Source organism: Sinohyriopsis cumingii, chromosome 10 (genome assembly GCF_028554795.1).
Source record: "Sinohyriopsis cumingii isolate HCF-2022 chromosome 10, ASM2855479v2, whole genome shotgun sequence".
Classification (NCBI taxonomy): domain Eukaryota; kingdom Metazoa; phylum Mollusca; class Bivalvia; order Unionida; family Unionidae; genus Sinohyriopsis; species Sinohyriopsis cumingii.
The window spans coordinates 74,106,087-74,122,247 of NC_142970.1; the positions used below are offsets into that span (position 1 = coordinate 74,106,087).

Here is a 16,161-nt window from a genome sequence, read left to right on the forward strand (position 1 = left end):
AGACCACTGTTTCCACTTACCTTGTGTGACTTCTTGAGAGATGTGTGATTGTAAGAAAAAGAAGATGATGACAAAGAAAATAAAAATTGGCCCTTTATTGAAAGCATGAATGCATGGATGAAAATAATGAAGCAGATGCGAAGTGTATAATTAACACACCAAAAAAAAAAAACCGAAATCTGCATTTTTTTGGTACAATACACAAAACTGCACAAATTACATGCCACATGTTAAAAAAAATTATAATCAAGCTCTACACATAGTATGTCAAGAAGCATGTTCTCATTACCAAGATGGATAACTTTATCTGCTATCAGTTTTTCCGACCCTGTATCTTATACACAGCTCCCCGTTACAATGCAGCAGAAAGTATCAGCAGGTAACCATTAAAGGGTTAAAAAAAAATTAAAAAAGCAAGTAGCTTTTTGTCTAAACTATTTATTTTTATCTCTATTGCAAATTATTATATAACAAGTATAAGTTTTTGTAAGAATAACAAAAAATACAAACTATGATTGTAACTCTATTTCTTGAAAGCTATACAGAAATGTATTCATAACTCTGATATGGTCAACTGGTCATTTTATATGCAATTTCAAGTCATATTTACATACTACACATCCTGACTAGAACTATTTATTGGTTTCAGTGATGTTTACACATCAGTCTTTTAAATAGACTAAATCAAATTTATCAATACTTTAAATACACCAAATCAAATTTATCAATACTTTAAATACACCAATCAAATTTATCAATACTTTAAATACCCCAAATCAAATTTATCAATACTTTAAATACACCAATCAAATTTATCAATACTTTAAATACACCAAATCAAATTTATCAATACTTTAAATAGACCAAATCAAATTATCAATACTTTAAATACACCAATCAAATTTATCAATACTTTAAATAGACCAAATCAAATTTATCAATACTTTAAATACACCAAATCAAATTTATCAATACTTTAAATACACCGAAATCAAATTTATCAATAATTTAAACAGACCAAATCAAATTTATCAATACTTTAAATACATCGAAATCAAATTTATCAATACTTTAAATATACCAAATCAAATTTATCAATACTTTAAATAGACCAAATCAAATTTATCAATACTTTAAATACACCAAATCAAATTTATCAATACTTTAAATACACCGAAATCAAATTTATCAATAATTTAAACAGACCAAATCAAATTTATCAATACTTTAAATACACCGAAATCAAATTTATCAATACTTTAAATATACCGAAATCAAATTTATCAATACTTTTCTTCTTAATTCCATTCACAATTTAAAACAAAAAAATAGTTGGAAATCCTAAAAGCTGTATCTTTTAAAAAAATAAAATGGTATTGGTAATTTTGTTTTGAATTGTAAGAAAGTACCCACTTGATATGACATGAAGGTGATCTCTGTTGTATCCCAATGGTACATTAAATGTATTCTTTCCACTGAGTTGGAACAAAACAATGCAGTTTGGTGTATGCATTGTGTACTGCACAATAAACTGGAAAACCAAATCATACATTGGTCTTGCCCACCTGAAAAACACTCTGACTTTCTGACAATAAATGGAAAAAGATCTCTGAAGTATTACTGAACCTCCACTGCAAATTCATGTACCCTGTTTACCAAGGGATGTGATGTAACTACAAATAAAGCAGTCATCACAGCTATTCACTGAAAGGTTAAATATTAAGAGTTGAAACATATCAGTTATTATTTTACACTAGGCCATTAATTAGTGGATTTTCTGAGAGAAGTAATCTTGATATTTTATTGGCATCAAATATAATAAATATTCTTTCACTGCTCAGCAACCAAAATTTATAAGGTTATGACCAGGAAAGTTTGAAACTTGTTGCTGAAGATTACATGGATTAGTGATAAATATGGCTGCTTCACACACTGATGTACCTGGTTCAAATCAAACAATGGGCAAATACTTTATAGTTGACTCTTTTTTTTTTATGTGCCACTTTACCTTGAACTGGGAAGGAAAATTATGTTATTGCTTACATTTTCTGTATGAATGTAAACAAAACACAACAGAACATACAAGTCAAACTGCTAAAATTATTGCATGGAATACAGTACAATATCTGCTACTTCAGTATGTTATACATACTGCTAACCAATATGTTTTAGCGTAATATAAAAAGAAAAACTGCTTGCTCTGAGTGAATAATGGATATGTTTCATCTCATGGGTGAAAAACTAAAGTTTTTTACTCGTGGATTTACCACTAATGAAAATACTGGGTTTTTCATCCACTCGATGAAATATATCGATTGTTCACTTGAAGCAAGCAAATATCCTCTGTCTTTCTGAGTTTGAACACGAGATACCTTAGTTTGTATTTTACTGAATAATTTCACCTAGTCTGTATGGTTTTACTGTGAGTATTTCAGCATGTGAATAGGTTCTCTGTCCTTTAACACTACTGACTTTAATGAAAGTATTTTTGATTTGGCCTCTAAGCATTCTGACTGATGTCATACCTTCAAGTTATCAGGAAGTTCTGAGCGACCTGCATAACCTGGGTTCATTGTGATGAAAACAGAGCAAGTTGGATCCAGTCTCAGCTCTGTGCCTTCAAAGACCATTGTGTCAGATCCCAAGTTGATAGCTAAATTATAAAGAAATATCAATTTCAAATTGTTTGAATATCATATGTGTTACATATACATAGCATAGTAACAACACATAACAATGTATCTATATATTGCATATAACAATGTCAAATTGTGAACACTGTGTACATACATGTAATATAAATATGGTCCATACTAACTGTTTCAATGCATTTGTCAAGTTTCAAGCCCAATTATTTTTAGACATAATACAGGCATAAATACTGCCAGAAAGTTCAGTTTAAGTAGGTCTTCCTCCCATGTTTGATCAAGTGTCATTGATCATGCATGAATGACACTCTTATTTTGTGCATTGATCTCAATGTTATTGAAACAGACTTTAAAGAATCTGAACTTAAGAGAGGAAAACCTTTTCATTGGTTCCAACGAGCACTGTAATTAAGCAAGCCCTTTATGATCCATTCATCCAACCATCCTCCATACATTGATATATCAATCAATCAATCATGAAACCATGATGCCAAGCTAGGTGACTAACCTCTCTGTATGGTCAGAATCTGTTGGGCTACAACAGACAATACTTCCAGATCAATGCGGTTAAACTCATCGAAGCAGGACCATGCACCACAGGAGGCGAGACCCTGAAAACAATGAGAACGTATATATAAGATTTCACACTATGACTGGAACTGGATTTCCTAATCAAACACAAAAATCATGAAAAAGAATCTACTTATCATGAAGTATTACCCCAATTTAAGTACAACAGACAAAAGAATTAAGAATATATCTTACAGAAAATAGCTTAAACTTTCAAGGAACTGGTCTTTTTAAATGATTCCTGAACATGTATGAAACAGTTTCTTAAATGTGAGAAAATTATCACAGATTACACAGCTTCCATATAAGTACATTTTACTATGAAACATCGAACTTCATTATTCCTACCAAATAGCAGACTCATATGTAAGCTATTTAAGTCTGCTTTGTTCAAAGTGATGTACAAATCAAGCAAAAAACAAAAAAAATCTGCATACAGATAAACTGTCATCTTTGGTACTAATTTTTTCTTATTACTTCAGCCTGATCCATCAGGATGTGTTGGACAAAAATGCATTTAGGCACATATGTTGATTAAAAATCACAAAGATTTGTTTACCTTGAAGAATTTTCCCAGAGCAATATAGTCCAGACCGTCAGAGCAGTTGAATACTACACACTGTTTTGCCACAGCTTTAGCCAGATCCTTTGTTGTTTCTGTTTTCCCTGTGCCTGCTGGACCTTCAGGAGCACCACCAAGATGTAAATGAAGGGCACCAAACAGGGTTCTGCAAAAGAAAATATACAATGTAATAAATTACATACTAGTCATTTATTTTTCAGATTTTTTGTGAGATTTTCTTTAACAAAAACATTTTCCCAATAAATAACACAATATACACTGAAATATCAAACAATGAAATTGTGTTGGAAAATGCCTAATGCTGGTAACACTATATGAAAAATAAATGCCAATTAATGAAGTGCTACAAAGTACATTTCATGTTTTAATTGTATCTTTTAATTTATTTTGAATGTAATTGTTGTAAACATTTTGTGCCATCATCTACTGAAACAAAAATAGAGTCGATGACTGTCATGATAATGTCCAGAAACTCTTCCACGCCAACCTAATGATATGCTCATTAACATATTAGTTGTCTTCAGGTAATTACAGGATATTAAAAGTTTTGACATCACAGAAACATGTGAAGATCTGTTCTTATTTCTTCTTAAAACCAATCCACTGACAACTCCAAAGTGCTTGTCTTTTTCCAATTTATGGCCTATTCATAAAAACATTGCAGAGACTGTTACACCTGAAAATAACTTGAATGTTCTAACAAAACATGCATTTTATTTCAATCAATAAAGTTGTAGTGTTCCAGGTCAATGAAGCTGCTGTATGCTATGTTTATTAGTACAAATGATGTCTGATATTGGCCAAAATGTTGTGATATCCAAATCAATATCTTTATTATTTACCTAGAAAACCATATTAATACATTTAACCTCATTGATTTAAGAGTATAATTCTAGCTATGAAGCTTCATTTCATTTATGTTGGCTCACGATGGATGCAAATGGTACGACACTGAGAGGGAGACAACTCAAACTTTACTAATGGATAAATTTATGAGTAATGTATGTCAACTTGGTTTATATTAAAAGTCTGTCCTCAATTTCTTAACTACATTTCCCTTCTCAAGATCAAGCATTAATTAGTATAGAAGTCTGTTATCCCTTAACTGTGCACTGACAAACTCGATCAGGACACCCAATACCACCAAATTAAAACAGCTCACAAAATGAAACTGGAAAGTAAATAAGAAGTAAATATTTAGTTTAACTGCAAGATTAATGTTCGTCAACATTTGAGTCATTAAACCAAGTATTTTGAACATGACTTCAAATGAGCACAGAAACACACTAAAGACTGTAATGAATTCTAACTTCTAACAGTATCTCAATTATGTTATAGTAACTACAACCGCTCCGGTGGCCTAGTGGTTAGAGTGTCTGCCTCAGATGCGGGAAGTCATGGGTTCGATCCCCGGCCGAGTCATACCAAAGACTTACAAAAATGGTACTAACAGCTACCTCACTTGGCACTCAGCAATAAGAGGTTAGTGTTAGGACTGGTCGGCCTGGTGTCTGGATAATGTGATTGGGTGGGACATCATGCTACAAGTCTGTGGCATGATGCCCCAGTGCTAGACATCACTATAAACTGCCACATTACAGACATTGTAGCGATATGACTGAAAAATTGTTAAAGTTACGTTAAAAATCCAAATCACATCACAACATCACATATGGTAATTACAAATAGATATGAAGGTAATTTCAAACAGGTACAAAGGTAATTACAAATAGGTACAAATACTTTGCAAACTTACACTATAATAATCTTCTTTTTGTTAATTTCTAAAATTCACCAAAATACTGAGAATGCCTACAAAAAAAGTTAACCTGAAACAACTTCTATGAACTGTTTGCTTAAGCTCATGCACAAATGATTTTCACACTTTAGTGGTAATGTATTCGGACCACAAGAGTAGTGGTCGCTGGTGTTATAGGTGAGTAATCTCAACTTTACAACTTACATGTCAACAGGGGCTAATCAAACATGGGAATGTTTTGACTTGGCCATATCTTTTTAAGTTTTAGAAACCAAAAGTAAACAGATTTTTTTTGTTCGAGCTTAAGACTATTTAATATATTTACCTACATGCAATAACCATAAAGTAATCTAGGTAAAGTACTACAAACAGTTAAAATTCATAACAGATAGATTTTGCCATAATAATTTGAAGCCATATGTTTAGAATACATATTGCAACAATCAATGTGGCATGATCAGTCTTAAAGCAACTATCCACACTCATTCATTCAATGTGACACTGTGTGTGCTATTTGTAAACATGAGTTCAATATTCCGCTGTTGTGATGTGAAGCCATTTAAAAATTACAATATTAAAATTGGTCTATTTTTGTTAAATAATATAGATAAGAAGATGCTGCTCTCATCCTTTGATTCAGTTCAATTAAATATTATTTAGGTTTCACTCAAACAGAGGTAGATGGAAGCAAGCTTCAAACACTGGAATGCTGTGATGTGGTGCAAATACTGATATATGTTCACTGAAGTTTACATCCATCATTTTAGCAAGAAGATATTATAAAGTGTCTGATTTCTCAAAAATATTTATTTTCAATATTTCAAAAACATTTAGTTATTAACTGGAATATCTAGCACTACAAGAAACATACAAATGAAGTAATTTAATATATTTGTCTATTTGGGAAACTAGTAAAATTAATTGGTTACATGGCATGGCAAATTTTCTTGAGCTTTTGCTAAATGGCAGTGCATGATTTACTTGTCTTCTAAGAAATATGTTTTGATATTTCAAACTTTTAATGTCACATGTAATTTTTAAATCATTATCATTTATTATTTGTTTAATTTCACCAGACAGTTGATATAAAATAGTGCAGACTCATTCAAAGAGTGTTTTAACCACTGCACAGTTTAAAAACTATTAAAATCATTACACACAGACTGAACTTTAAGACAGGTTTCAAGCCTGTTCAGATTTTTTTGTCCCATCATTTCAAAGATCTGCTAAAACTTATTTTTCAGCATCATTTTAAAATTACTGCTACCAAGAAATATATTTCAACTTGCATTCTGCTTTGATAACAAGAGGGTTTGGATGGTTGACAGGTTATCAAACTTTGAAAATATGACAACCTTTTCAGGTATGGAAAATTTGGAGAAACATAGAACCATTCTAAGCTTGTCATTTTCTTAAATAAGAAATACAGAGAAGAAAAAAATTAATTTGATATTTGATGCTGAATAACCTTTTCATACAACAACATTGATCATACTACATAAAGATAAAAATATAGCAAGAAATATGACACCTTACCTTCAAAGTTTCATTTTTATGATTTTGTTTAATAGAAAATTGATGGAGTTCTCGATTAACAAAATCAAATAAAACATAAAAATAATTTCAAACAATCCAATTTGGAAAGCTTTGGAAAACTGAAAAATATTAGTCTTGCCAAGAGAGTCAAGAGATATCATTTTTGCTGCAGAATTCAAAGAATTCAGTTAGTAAATGGGGGGGTGGGTGGAAAAAATAAAGTAATTTTTTCTTCTTTGTCACAGGTGCTAACAGGTCCAGCGCTACAAGGTAAGCATTTAAATAGTTAAATAGTTTGAGATAAGTAAAATAAATTATCCAGTTATTGTCTGAACTCATTTTATAAAGTTATGAAGTTAGTTTTGGTTATTATTTCAGGATATTCTAAAATATCCCATACATCTTAATTTGGCCAAGAAATTTTACTTTTGTAAGCTTGTCAACTTTGAAATATAGTTTGTAAAAATATATTTTTTAATTAAATGCTTTTTTAAAAGTTATATCCATTTAAATACTTTTTACCTTTCTTTTCAGTGATGGGATGAGTTGAGAAAAATTGTGATATAATTACAGATTAACCATAATATGTATATTCTTAGTTATTATATGATCCGACTCTTTCAATCAGTGTTGACATAATTTAGTTTACAATACAGACAAACTCACTGAGAGATGGACATGACATACCACAATATATGAAAAAGTGCAAGCATAACACTACCTGTAGCATCTGTCAGTGAGAGGGGTGATGACGAGACGTCCTGTGTTTCCTAGGTATTCATAGCCATATTTCAGCATGGAGTTGATCATACGGGTCACCATTTGTCCTTCCTACAAGGAAAGGAAATAAAAATGTTTGATGTAACATGTCTACAAATTTAATGGGCTGTGTGACTTAATATGTGCAATCAACTTTCTACAGTAAAAATGTATGCAATTGTGTCGGTTTGTTCTTTATTGATATTTCCACAAACATTTTTAAAAAAATGAGTTAAAACAAGCATAAGAGTCCTGCATTTGAAAATTTGCAGATACTAATTGTGGTTTTGAACCCTCATGATATGTCAAAGAGCTATTACATTTATTTCTGAACTTAGCTTACCTAGTACAATCCGTATAATTGAACTTGGTATATTCATTATGATCTATATAGTTAAACTTAGTATACCAATTATGATCACTATGTTTGAACTTAGCATACCAAGTATGATCACTATATTTTAACTTAGTACACCAATTATTAACCTTATATTTGAATTTAGGATACTAATTATGATCCCTATATTTCAAATTAGCATACCAAGTATGATCCCTATATTTGAACTTAGTATACCAAGTATGATCCCTATATCTGAATTTAGTATACCAATTATGATCCCTATATTTGAACTTAGCATACCAGTTATGATCCCTATATTTGAACTTAGTATACCAATTATGGTCCCTATATTTGAACTTAGTACACCAATTATGGTCCCTATATTTGAACTTAGAATACCAAGCATGATCCCTATATTTGAACTTAGTATACCAAGTATGGTCCTTATATCTGAACTCAGCATACCAATTATCGTCCCTATATTTGAACTTAGTATATCAATTATGGTCCCTATATTTGAACTTAGAATATCAAGTATGATCCTTATATCTGAACTTAGTATACCAAGTATGATCCTTATATCTGAACTTACCAATTACCAACTTACAACCATTGTCATCCATACATTTGAACTTTGTATACCAATTATGATCCGTACATTTTGAACTTAATGTCCCTATTACGATCCCTATATTTCGAACTTGGTGTACCAATTATGACCCCTATATTTTGAACATTGTATACCCATCATGATCCCTGTATTCAAACATACAAAAGAGTAATATCTGCCACTGGAATGCTGATGGTTTCTCATAGGGTTATCTGGTTTTTGTCCATATGAAAACAACAACACCATGCCATCACTGGAGAAAAATCGAAGCTTTAAGAACCTGTATAACTGATTAGAACAATGAGTCTGAGCATTTAATTGAACATGCAAAATGAACACTGGCATGTACAACTGCAGTCTGATACGACTCTATTATAAAGTTCTAAAACAATGATAATATTTGAAAAATTCATTCAGAAGCTGTAGATACAATGTAAACAAGCCTGCCTAGCAGTTTATAAATAATAATGACAAAATTTTAAAAAATGTGCAAAAGACTAAATTTTAAGATTCACCCCCCACCCCAATCACATAAACTCTAAAGGTTATCTACATATGCGTTGATATGTGCCAACCAATTTTATTTTCTAACCCATGTGGTTTCTGCAAAACACACTAGCACTGTATGGACATACTGACAGATAATAGCAAATCAAGATACCCCACTGTCTTTGCTGTGGTGGCATCAAAACAATAAGATCTCATTACCTCCCAGTAATATCGCAGCTGACTAAGCCACTCAAAGTCCACCTCATTCAAAACTTGTTCCTCAACAAGTTTGGCCAACACATCTCGAGCATGGACATCCAATACAATTAAAGCCTGCAATGTCACACGATTCTGCTTGGATAGCTTGCCTCGCACCATGCTAACTATTTCCTCAATCTGTTTGGTGTTGACACTGAGATAGTCTTCCATTGCCTTCTGTCCCTTTGCCATGGCCTCATGGACATACTGGGTCCAGAATTTGGCTGTTACACAGAGTACAGCTTGGCCAGCCCAATTCTTGACCCAGTCCCTCCTTGGCGTTGTCAAATAGGCCTCAAGAGACTCGCTAATACACTATTAAAAAGAAAACACAAGATGATCATTGCAAAGCCTTCATATATGAAAATCCAAATTTGCATATTCAACATTTTATTTGGAAAACATGAAATTCCATGTATTCACCGAGTGATAAGCCTATGCTTGTGATATAGCAGACTCTCAATTTAAAAAGAAAGAAGGAGATACACTACTGATATCTTTATCTAATAATAAGCCCACCTCTACTTAAGCTGGCTCCTTGGTCTTATTATGGAAGAAATATAGTGCTATAACTTTTTGTCTATCCAAAACATTAAGCTGGCCCCTTGGTCTTATTATGGAAGAAATATGGTAGTATCATTTCTTGACTATCCAAAGGCTTCCTCCATTTTTTAAACTTCCAACATTGTCCATCCATTAAACCATTACTATTCGTTCAAAATTTTAACATATGTTAAATATGTTCAAGCAAGCTATATCTAAATTTTGTACACTGTCATATCAGTCTTTGAAGACTGTTGGAGGTAATCATAATGTTAGTATGTAGATAACATTATTTGTATTTTGCTAACATTTAAATTTCTGTCCTAACTTCACTATTTTAAAAAAAAACTGTTTTGAATTTGTTGATACATACATAAAATTGCATTCTACTTTATTTTTTTATTTTTGTTAATGACTAAAAAGATCTATCTCTGTTCATCTGTTCATCTTTATCTTTGGTGTTAATATCCTCTAAGGGGGTATCTTTGGTGTTAATATCCTCTAAGGGGGTGTCTTTGGTGTTAATATCCTCTAAGGGGGTGCTCTGCAGATATTATGAATTTCTGAGAGAGTGACAAGTGTAAGGTGAAGTTGTTTACATTTCAACATGCACAGTGGAGAGAATGTTGGTATACTTCTATGTTACTTTCATGTACTGTCACTGAAATTTCTTTGGATATTACACTTGTGGAAATTGTACATGATCAAATCACACTGCTAACTAAAATGACTTCTCCCTTGTGCTCAAAAATCAGACTGAATTAGTCTAAAGTACACTATCTTTAGCAGTTATTAAAACAGGGAAAATGAATTTCGCCTGACTAGACAAAACCAGCTTCTCAAAGTGCAATAAATGAATTACCAAATATATAAAATGTAAAAAAAAAGTTATCAGCTTTTTTATTTTTAAATTTTCCTCTGAAATGCAGGAAGTGAAAATGACCAAGCAGAGCTATGAGATTTTTAAAAGGTGCACATCTGAAGTAAAATCGAGCTGTATACTCTATAAGCAATATCACACACATAATACACTAAAATAATGGGAATTAAAAGTCCTTTTAACCATACCTAAGATATACATGGTCTTGTTTAAATAGCCAGTGTAACCAGTGAGGAAAACAGGGGAAATTCTTTTTTGTATATAAATCTAACCCTATGCAAAAAGTTAAATTGTAGAGTGCCACCTAAACTTAAAATACAAAGTTACAATCCCCTTTAAAAAAATCTCTTAAAAATTGATGATACTTACTTTGTGTAGCAAAGAGCTGAACAGAACGAGGTTCCAGTCAAATAGTAAGAGAAGAGGTCTGAGAGAGATAAAGTGAGAGAGACAAAGTGAGACAGCAAAAGAGTATAGAAGAAAGATAAAAAGTGATTCTGTAATATGCTTCAATGTGATATCTTGAATTTGTTGTACCTTCTGTATTATTTGTAATTAGTGCCATTGAGAAGCTGCACAGATGTTAATCCAATATACTGTAACAGATTTATTTAATGTACTACTCTATTTTCATAAATTAGGAACCCAAAGTTCAAAAGACTAGTTTCAAAAATACATTTAGAAATTAAAGATGAAATAATTGCAATTTCGTTTTCTGGACTTCAGCCTTAGTGTTATTGAACATTTTTGAAGAATAACTTCATTTCTCTATAAGCACTGTTGACTGGGAAGGGCAGTAAGTCTTACCAATACTCTGATCAATATTTCCTTTGACAAACTGAATGCTTAAACCAGACCCTGATATGCTAAAATATTTCCCATGTGTACCTTGTGGACTGATGCAATCATGTCTCCTTCCAGCTCCAACAACCATTTCTCAACTTGACCTCTGGCCTTTGAAGTTGAGATGACATCTCTGAGCAGTACGACTTCACCTTCACTACTCTTCATATGTGTAATATCCAGGACATCTGTGAACTCAAGCTTTGCAATGCCTTCAAAGCATTTTTTCAAGTGTGGCTGGACTCTTGTGGGATCTTTTGTCTCTGACAGGATCTCGAGCAACTCATCGTTGGACAAGAAGAAAAAGCGAGGAAAGTACAATCTCTTCTTCTCAAGGTAGTCATTCAAACCCTGAAATTCAGACAAAACTCAGTCAAGTGCTGATCAAGAGAATTCTAAATTCAAAATGTTGTAAATTCAAGAAAAGTATTTTGCTACATATTTACCTTCTGGATGAGCTCGAGGAGTTCGTTGGACTTTTTGAGTCTTTCCAGCAACTTATCGATGGTAATAACAGTCATGACATGCTTATCCAACACTGCTGACTTCATGATATCACGCCAGTTCTTGTCAACTGTGGTGAATCGTCGTCCTTCCTCTGGCATTTGGGCCATGATGTCAGGGGAGCTGAAAATTGGCTCCAGGTACAGCCATGTGGCCTGGACTTTGAGCCACTCATCCAAAACATCTTGAAGCAACATCAACTTGGATTCCCAATCCCTGAAAATAGAATACACATTATGCATTCCTCCATGGAACTGTCGTGTTAAGTTTTTGGGTTACATCAAGTCCATAACCTGGTTTTATCTGCATTTACATTATACATTGTGTCTTTAAAAACTGCTATCCAGCCTCAACCATGGATGAAGTTACACAAGTCTTAAATGAAATTTGTCATCAGTTTTGAAAAGTGTAAGATAGGCTCCTCGTCAACCTATGTCTTTAGCCAGGAAAAATTTAGACCCTTCTTCAACAGTATTTTTTGTACATAAAAGCAATTCACTTCATGTTTAGCATTGTTATGACAGTTTCCACTGTTTTGCACTTTATAACCTTTCTGCAGCATACCTGAAGTAATTTCCTCAAAGGTGCTATGGTTGAATTACTGAGTTACATAGTATAATACTCAAATCATTCTAAAGAAAACCAATTTTTAAGTACAAAATGTTTCTCTGATAATACTCACTCAGTCATAATACATCAAATGTATCTCACATATCCAGGCCTCCAAAACTAATGATGACATTAACCACACTACTTGGCTTGTTTGGCAAAGAAGATTTGTGGGTTTTTTCTAGATTTAACATGGTGGTCATTATATCTAGTAGAGGAAGGACCTGAGAAAACCCTGGGAAGAACCATCGTCCCACCAGAAACTACTGACAAGCTAACCAACATAACCACATTGAATAAGCCTGAGACTTGAAACCACACAGACGGGTGAAATGGCGGTGATCAGTAAAGGTGAGTGCCTTACACCACTCAGTCACCTGCGACCCCTTGTTTTGCAATGAAGGTGCTTAAACGCCATCAACATGTTAAAAAAGAACTTAGGTAACTATAATATTTTATTAAAAAACTAATTTCTTCTTCAAATACATTACCAATAATTAATGAAAGGTCAGAAGAACATGTAAGAGGTGGACAGAGCTATATCCCCTTAACCTAGAAGTTGGTCCTGGCCACAGTCTCTTAATGAATTTGAAACTGCATTGAGTTATTGGCTGGACTTGTTTGATATGAACCAGGTTTAGCTTTTCAGGTTGGGAACAGAAAATCTGCATGTGCACTTGTTTTAGCAGTTGAAGGAATGACATTTTTTTTTTACAAGGAATTGGTGCTGAACAACTTTTTGTTACGTCATAAATCCACGATTTTCTCAAATAAGGGGAGCAATGTAGATTAGTGTGCACTCAGTCTTCCTCACTTTTCAAATGAACTCTGGGAATCAGAGGGTTGGGGAATAGGCATCTACATCAAGACCATTCCAGTTCAGTGAAAGGGCAATGACTGAGCAGGCTTTTGGATCTCGTACTGGTAAGAACCTGGCATTCAACCTTGCCATAAAAAGGTCCATAACAAGTTGACCTCTTCATGTGCAGATTTGACTGAAGACTATTCTATATGAATTGGTTCATTTCATATGGACAGTGAGTCTTATAGGCCACTGAGCCTGCCTGGGATATGGGGGACCTGAGTAGGAATTTGTCGATGGTGACACCACCTGAGAAACACAAATGGGAAGGCAGAGACCTGGGGATTTAGTTCCACAATACCTTCTGAAATGATGTCATACTGAATGAATCAGAATGCCATTTTCAGATAATGGCTTCTGCCAAAATTAAAGGTCATTCATTATCTTATTCTACTCCTTGAAACTGATGTGCACAGAGCACTCCAAAAAGGGACTGATTCCTGCTTAATTTTTAAAATGAGGAAATAGATAGGTACCTAAGCCAATCATGTTGGGATCTCTGCAGATTGTGACTGCCAGAGGTTGATCCTGCAGTGGTATGGCTGCTGTAATTTAAGAGGTCATCCCATCTGTTGAGATGGGACCAAGTACAATCTGCAACTTTGATGTAGTTTCAGTGAACACTGGGATATAAGGGTCTGTAGGGGTCTCATGAACAAGTGGTCCCAAACAAAACCTGCAACTGCATAAGACAAAACAAAGACCTGAGGAAATTCATTGGCTAAACTTGGACTCTTTCTGCAGACAGACTACACTAGAGAGACATTCTTTAAAGCACATTCTTGATGGAGACAAACTTGATTGAGAAATGTTCTGAACTCAATGCTGGGATGAATGAAATGTTGGGATGAACTCAATGCAGGGATGAACTCAATGTTGGGATGAACTCAGTGCTGGGATGAACTCAATGCTGGAATGAATGAAATGTTGGGATGAAGTGAGATTGCATTAATTTTGTCCTTGCTGACAAGGAACCTAAAGCAAAGCAAAAGAGAAATAAAGGAATTCATATTTTGGTACAAAACAATGTCCACCTTGTGGTTTGAAAATATTGTTCTCATAGATGGATGCCATAGCCATGATGACGGTTCAGAAGTGAAATGTGATTCTGCCCATAAAGCTTGTGAAGACCCAGGGACTGAGATTATGACCAAAATGGAGTGACATGTACTGAAAACAAATCTCAGGAGGAAAATCCATGAAAGGGAAATATGAGGGTAAGGTAACTCTTGACAGCAGGACAGGGTTGAGAAATGTGATCTGGAGATTCTCACACATAATTTTTAATACCCATGTGTCCTCAGAGCAGGGTATTCCTTTTCCATGGTAAATTGTTGGAGTCTATCCCCATGAGGATACTGAGAAAGGGCACCATGAATATGCTGTCATTTTCTGTAAAAATGAGGCTGCCCTGCTTTTTGTCGTTACTTACTCTGTGAAACTGGGCATAGAGGAGTAAGGTTTGGAGGAGAGTTTCCCAGTCTGGTGTGACTAAGAAAGATCCTTCCTTCTTCTCTGGTCCAGCAAACAAAGGCTGTACATTGGGTTAATGGGCTTGTGCAAAGTTTGGCTTTTTGGCAGCCTGTTTCCTGTCCACACCAAAGTCCCATCCATCAAAAGAATATGTGGAGAAGGAAGACAAAGGGAAAAAGTTAAGATCAGAGGGTTGTCTTGTGTATGAGCTGCCTTTTGTCAAGTATATGAACCATATATGAGGTTTACTCAAAAGCATGTCTGTTGGGTTAAAGGTCACTAAGTTTAAAGGTCACAAAGGTGAGGTATAATCTTTGTTCATCTTGCTGTAATTCATCCATCATGACCAGGTCAAGCATACAGCCAATAGCTGTGAGTTTGAAAAACAGCTGTTGCTTGTTGAATAATGATTACAGGAGATAAGACTATTTTTAACACTTTAATTTCAACAAAATCCAAAATGTATGGTTGATGTCTTTTCTAGTTTAGACTGGTTGCAAGGCAGTGGATATTCTAATATGTCATAATGTATCTGAAGAAGAAATAAATTCAAGTATCTTTATTTACCAAGCAAAAAAAACCATTCCCTCTCACCCCCAAAATATTAGAAATGTTAAGGCCAAGTTGTTTTCCATATACATCTGCACATTAGAAGCAATTATAATGCATCTTAAATGACTCAGCCCGCTTAATCTTCATCCCTCCACCCCTAAGCCTGCAAAAAAGCGTGCCTGGTAGCTTACTTGATCTCAACTTCAAATGGCTTGATGAAAGGTGAACCTCTCATGGTCTGTGTCTTCACAATGTGGTCATCAAGCAGCAGCTGAATATCATCCACTGAAGACAGAATCTGTGTGCCAGTATCTCTGTATGGGATGATTGTAAACTCAATCTA

The 16,161-nt window shown here is 33.9% G+C and overlaps 1 protein-coding gene across 1 annotated transcript in view; it reads right to left on the reverse strand.

The window, feature by feature from the left end:
- Window positions 1-16,161, reverse strand: part of LOC149790393 (dynein axonemal heavy chain 7-like) — a 184,759-nt gene that overhangs the window by 109,534 nt on the left and 59,064 nt on the right. Inside the window, exons 19-26 of the mRNA XM_089972442.1 lie at window positions 16,010-16,158; window positions 12,265-12,538; window positions 11,864-12,169; window positions 9,514-9,867; window positions 7,818-7,927; window positions 3,778-3,946; window positions 3,157-3,259; window positions 2,526-2,653 (exon numbers count right to left, since the gene is read on the reverse strand). Coding sequence (XP_089828568.1) covers window positions 2,526-2,653; window positions 3,157-3,259; window positions 3,778-3,946; window positions 7,818-7,927; window positions 9,514-9,867; window positions 11,864-12,169; window positions 12,265-12,538; window positions 16,010-16,158 — 1,593 coding nt within the window. The remainder of the gene's footprint in view (window positions 1-2,525; window positions 2,654-3,156; window positions 3,260-3,777; window positions 3,947-7,817; window positions 7,928-9,513; window positions 9,868-11,863; window positions 12,170-12,264; window positions 12,539-16,009; window positions 16,159-16,161) is intronic.